General features: G+C 44.0%; 1 protein-coding gene across 1 annotated transcript; it reads right to left on the bottom strand.

The window, feature by feature from the left end:
• Positions 1–3282: 3282 nt before the first annotated feature.
• LOC121843945 (CKLF-like MARVEL transmembrane domain-containing protein 8) lies at positions 3283–4379 on the bottom strand. Its single transcript, XM_042313842.1, has 2 exons — positions 4216–4379; positions 3283–3441 (listed from the first exon to the last, which is right to left on the bottom strand). Exons 1-2 carry the CDS (start codon positions 4366–4368, stop codon positions 3283–3285), a joined length of 312 nt encoding a protein of 103 aa, XP_042169776.1. The 5' UTR covers positions 4369–4379.
• Between the last annotated feature and the right edge of the window lie 868 nt (positions 4380–5247).

The raw sequence follows: 5247 nt of genomic DNA, 5'->3' as shown, positions 1-5247 counted from the left end.
TGGTTTCTAGCTTCCCTGAACAGCTGGATATCACGGGGGCTGTTCGATGCTAATGCAGAACGCCATAGGATGTTTTTGTGTTGGTTAAGGGCAGTCAGGTCTGGGGAGAACCAAGGGCTATATCTGTTCCTGGTTCTAAATTTCTTGAATGGGGCATGTTTATTTAAGATGGTTAGGAAGGCATTTAAGAAAATATCCAGGCATCCTCTACTGACGGGATGAGATCAATATCCTTCCAGGATACCCCGGCCAGGTCGATTAGAAAGGCCTGCTCGCTGAAGTGTTTCAGGGAGCGTTTGACAGTGATGAGTGGAGGTCGTTTGACCGCTGACCCATTACGGATGCAGGCAATGAGGCAGTGATCGCTGAGATCTTGGTTGAAGACAGCAGAGGTGTACTTAGAGGGCAAGTTGGTTAGGATGATATCTATGAGGGTGCCCGTGTTTAAGGCTTGGGGAGGTACCTGGTAGGTTCATTGATAATTTGTGTGAGATTGAGGGCATCAAGTTTAGATTGTAGGATGGCTGGGGTGTTAAGCATGTTCCAGTTTAGGTCGCCTAGCAGCACGAGCTCATATGATAGATGGGGGGCAATCAGTTCACATATGGTGTCCAGAGCACAGCTGGGGGCAGAGGGTGGTCTATAGCAAGCGGCAACGGTGAGAGACTTGTTTTTAGAGAGGTGGATTTTTAAAAGTAGAAGTTCAAATTGTTTGGGTACAGACCTGGATAGTAGGACAGAACTGCAGGCTATCTTTGCAGTAGATTGCAACACCGCCCCCTTTGGCAGTTCTATCTTGTCTGAAAATGTTGTAGTTTGGGATGAAAATTTCAGAATTTTTTCTTCCTAAGCCAGGATTCAGACACAGCTAGAACATCCGGGTTGGCAGAGTGTGCTAAAGCAGTGAATAGAACAAACTTAGGGAGGAGGCTTCTAATGTTAACATGCATGAAACCAAGGCTATTACGGTTACAGAAGTCATCAAAAGAGAGCGCCTGGGGAATAGGAGTGGAGCTAGGCACTGCAGGGCCTGGATTCACCTCTACATCACCAGAGGAACAGAGGAGGAGTAGAATAAGGGTACGGCTAAAAGCAATAAGAATTGGTTGTCTAGAACGTCTGGAACAGAGAGTAAAAGGAGGTTTCTGGGGGCGATAAAATAGCATCAAGGTATAATGTACAGACAAAGGTGGTAGGATGTGAATACAGTGGAGGTAAACCTAGGCTCTGAGTGACGATGAGAGAGGTTTTGTCTCTAAAGACACCACTTAAACCAGGTGAGGTTACCGCAGGTGTGGGAGGTTAAACAAAGGGCTAGCTAAGGCATATTGAGCAGGGCTGGAGGCTCTACAGTGAAATAAGACAATCACTAACCAAAACAGCAATGGACAAGGTATATTGACATTAGGAAGAGACATGCGTAGCCGAGTTATCATAGGGTCCAGTGAGTAGCTAGGCGAGCTGGAGACACGGCGATTCAGACAGCTAGCGGGCCGGGGCTAGCAAGCTAGCAGAAAGGCCTTAGGGGGACGTCGCGACGGAAGAGTCTGTTGAAGCGCCCTTGGACGGTTACGTCGGCAGACCAGTCGTGATGGCAGGGCTCTGTGTAGGCAGTAAAATGGTCCAGGCCAATTGGCAAAATAGCTATTGTAGCCCAAGAGGTGGCTGATGGACCTCTTCAGCTAGCCGGGAGATGGGCCTAGCACGAGGCTAGCTCCAGGCTAACTGGTGCTTGCTTCGGGACAGAGACGTTAGCCAGGAGTAGCCACTCGGATAGCAGCTAGCTAGCTGCGATGATCCAGGTGAAAAGGTTCTGAGCTTGCGGTAGGAATCCAGAGATGTGGAGATGTGGTAGAGAAAAAAGCAGTCTGATATGCTCTGGGTTGAATCGCCCTGTGCAGACTGGTGGGAGTTGATCGGGCTGAGGTTAGCTGATGACCGCTAGCAGTGGCTAACTGACTATTAGCTAGTTAGCTGGCTAGTTTCTGTTGGGGGTTCCAGTTCTAAAGTATAGAAAATAGCAGATCCATACCACATTGGGTGAGGCGGGTTGCAGGAGTATGCTGAAATTGAGGTTAAAAATATTACAAATATATACGAAATATATACAAAGAAAAAAAGATATATACACGGGACACGACAAGACAAAGACGGCTGACTGCTACGCCATCTTGGATTTTTGTCCCACTCCATTGAAGTTCCACAGGACACAATCAACAGCCTGATCAACTTTATGCAAAGGAGATGTGATGCGCTGTATGAGGCAAATGGTGGTCACACCAGATACTGACTGGTTTTCTGAGCCACGTCCCTACTTTTTTTTAAGGTATCTGTGACCAACAGATGCATATCTGTATTTCCAGTTGTGTGAAATCCATAGATTAGGGTCTAATGAATTTATTTCAATTGACTGATATCCTTATATGAACCATAACTCAGTAAAATCTTTTAAATAGTTGCATGTTGCATTTACATTTTTGTTCAGTGTAACTGACTCCTATTAATGAAATGTATTATTCGTATATGATAATTGTTTTGAACAATCAAAAAGAGAATTGACTGTAATGTTCTTCATCAGCCCTGTTTCTTAGCCTTGTATTGTAACACCATCTAGTGTGGGACAACATTACTGTCCAATCCATTTTAATATTGGAGTTAAAGCTTTGATCTCCAGCTTCAGAAAAATAGAATTTGCCACTTTGTTAGCATCAGTCATTTTCATCCAAATGTTGTTGTTTTTTAACCTCATGAGTGCATAAGAAGTATAAGCATCACTGAGGTTCAGGCTCTGTCATTCCAACAGATGAAACACACCATAACTCTAAAATAACAGAAATATAACAGAAATTAAATAGAGAAATGCATTCCAAAGGGAAGGAGTGGTTATTACACTTAACCGTGTTTACTTTTCAAGATCCTTCATGCGTTCCATAACGGATATACTTTAGCTGTCCTTTGTGATTGGTTATTGTTCCTCATCCCTCGAGCCGCCAGAATTTAAAACTTAAATATGTACTTCCTGCATAGCAGAGTGACACCAGGAAGTCAAAGAACTGAAAAACAGACGGATCAAAACATTCAAATTCAGTACAATACTGGGTATGAGTTGAGTAGGCTTAAATGGACCAAATAGACATCATTCTGGATGGTACACAGTGGAATCATACCTCTCTTATCTGACTTGTAGGCATATATTTGGCATTTTAATATTGTATAATTTAATATCGCTGTAATCATAAATACTCAGTCATATTTGTGGTATATTTTCACAGTTGGCATGATTTAAATGTCTGTCGGGGAGGTCTGAGATGGTTGTCTTACTGTGGATGCTACCCAGCAGTTGTAGTTATGGCGTCCCTTAACAGCATGGCTGATTGAGGCTGCGTCCACTGCTGCTGCCACCACATACATCACTGTAGCACTACTGTTGAAGAACAGACCCTGTAGAACACCACATACATCACTGTAGCACTACTGTTGAAGAACAGACCCTGTAGAACACCACATACATCACTGTAACACTACTGTTGAAGAACAGACCCTGTAGAACACCACATACATCACTGTAACACTACTGTTGAAGAACAGACCCTGTAGAACACCACATACATCACTGTAGCACTACTGTTGAAGAACAGGCCCTGTAGAACACCACATACATCACTGTAGCACTACTGTTGAAGAACAGGCCCTGTAGAACACCACATACATCACTGTAGCACTACTGTTGAAGAACAGACCCTGTAGAACACCACATACATCACTGTAGCACTACTGTTGAAGAACAGACCCTGTAGAACACCACATACATCACTGTAGCACTACTGTTGAAGAACAGACCCTGTAGAACACCACATACATCACTGTAGCACTACTGTTGAAGAACAGGCCCTGTAGAACACCACATACATCACTGTAGCACTACTGTTGAAGAACAGACCCTGTAGAATGACAACAACAGGATTCCTGGCTGTCTCAGATACTGTAGGGTAGTACACATTATAGAATGATTTCATTTGATCACATTCATAAAGACTTGGTTCATCTATTTGCTCTCTCCCCCAAAACCATCAAGGCAGTTACCTTCATTGGTTTTCTGTTACGTTACATAAATAGTCCAAGATTATTCAATTACTAGATTTATAATAAACAACCTCAATCACTCAAGTTTCAAATAATGCGCTGTTGTATTATGTGTCGTAGTATGTGTCGTACCACAGTTGTCCAGGGGACCTGAGGGATCCTGTTGTAAGCCATGGTCAGGTAGATGATGAGGAAGATGACCGTCAGGACCCAGTACAAGATGGCCACAAACATGACCCACCCAAAGGCAGACACACGGAAGTACTCCGTCCCTGCTATCAGCATCCATACCAGCAGACCAAACACCTGAGGGGACAGGGAAGCATATAGCCAGCATTCCAAATGGTATCCTATTCCATTTATAGTGCACTACTTTTTAACAGGGCCCAAAGGGCTCCAGTAGAAAGTAGTGCACTATACAGGGAATAGGGTGCCACTTGGGATGCACACATAGTCGGATATGGCTGTACTCTGGTGGTGTCTACTTTATGGTGCATTTAAATGCATTTGCTCAAATCAAATTTGTATTTGCCACATGTGCCGAATACAACAGGTGTAGACCTTAAAGTGAAATGCTTACTTACAAGCCCTTAACCAACAATGCTTTAAGAAGTTAAGAAAAAAAGAAGTGTTAAAATAAAAATGAGAAAATAAAAGTTACAAATAATTAACCAGCAGCAGTAAAATAACAAGCGAGGCTTTATACAGGAGGTACCGGTACAGACTCAATGTGGAGGCTATATACAGGAGGTACCGGTACAGAGTCAATGTGGAGGCTATATACAGGGGGTACCGGCACAGAGTCAATGTGGAGGCTATATACAGGGGGTACCGGTACAGAGTCAATGTGGAGGCTATATACAGGAGGTACCGGTACAGAGTCAATGTGGAGGCTATATACATGGGGTCCCGGTACAGAGTCAATGTGGAGGCTATATACAGGGGGTACCGGTACAGAGTCAATGTGGAGGCTATATACAGGGGGTACCGGTACAGAGTTAATGTGGAGGCTATATACAGGGGGTCCCGGTACAGAGTTAATGTGGAGGCTATATACAGGGGGTCCCGGTACAGAGTCAATGTGGAGGATATATACAGGGGGTCCCGGTACAGAGTCAATGTGGAGGCTATATACAGGGGTCCCAGTACAGAGTCAATGTGGAG

The sequence above is a fragment of the Oncorhynchus tshawytscha genome, unplaced genomic scaffold (assembly GCF_018296145.1).
Source record: "Oncorhynchus tshawytscha isolate Ot180627B unplaced genomic scaffold, Otsh_v2.0 Un_contig_8992_pilon_pilon, whole genome shotgun sequence".
NCBI lineage: Eukaryota > Metazoa > Chordata > Actinopteri > Salmoniformes > Salmonidae > Oncorhynchus > Oncorhynchus tshawytscha.
Note: the sequence above shows the minus strand (reverse complement) of the source record. Positions and strands in the feature narration are given on the sequence as shown.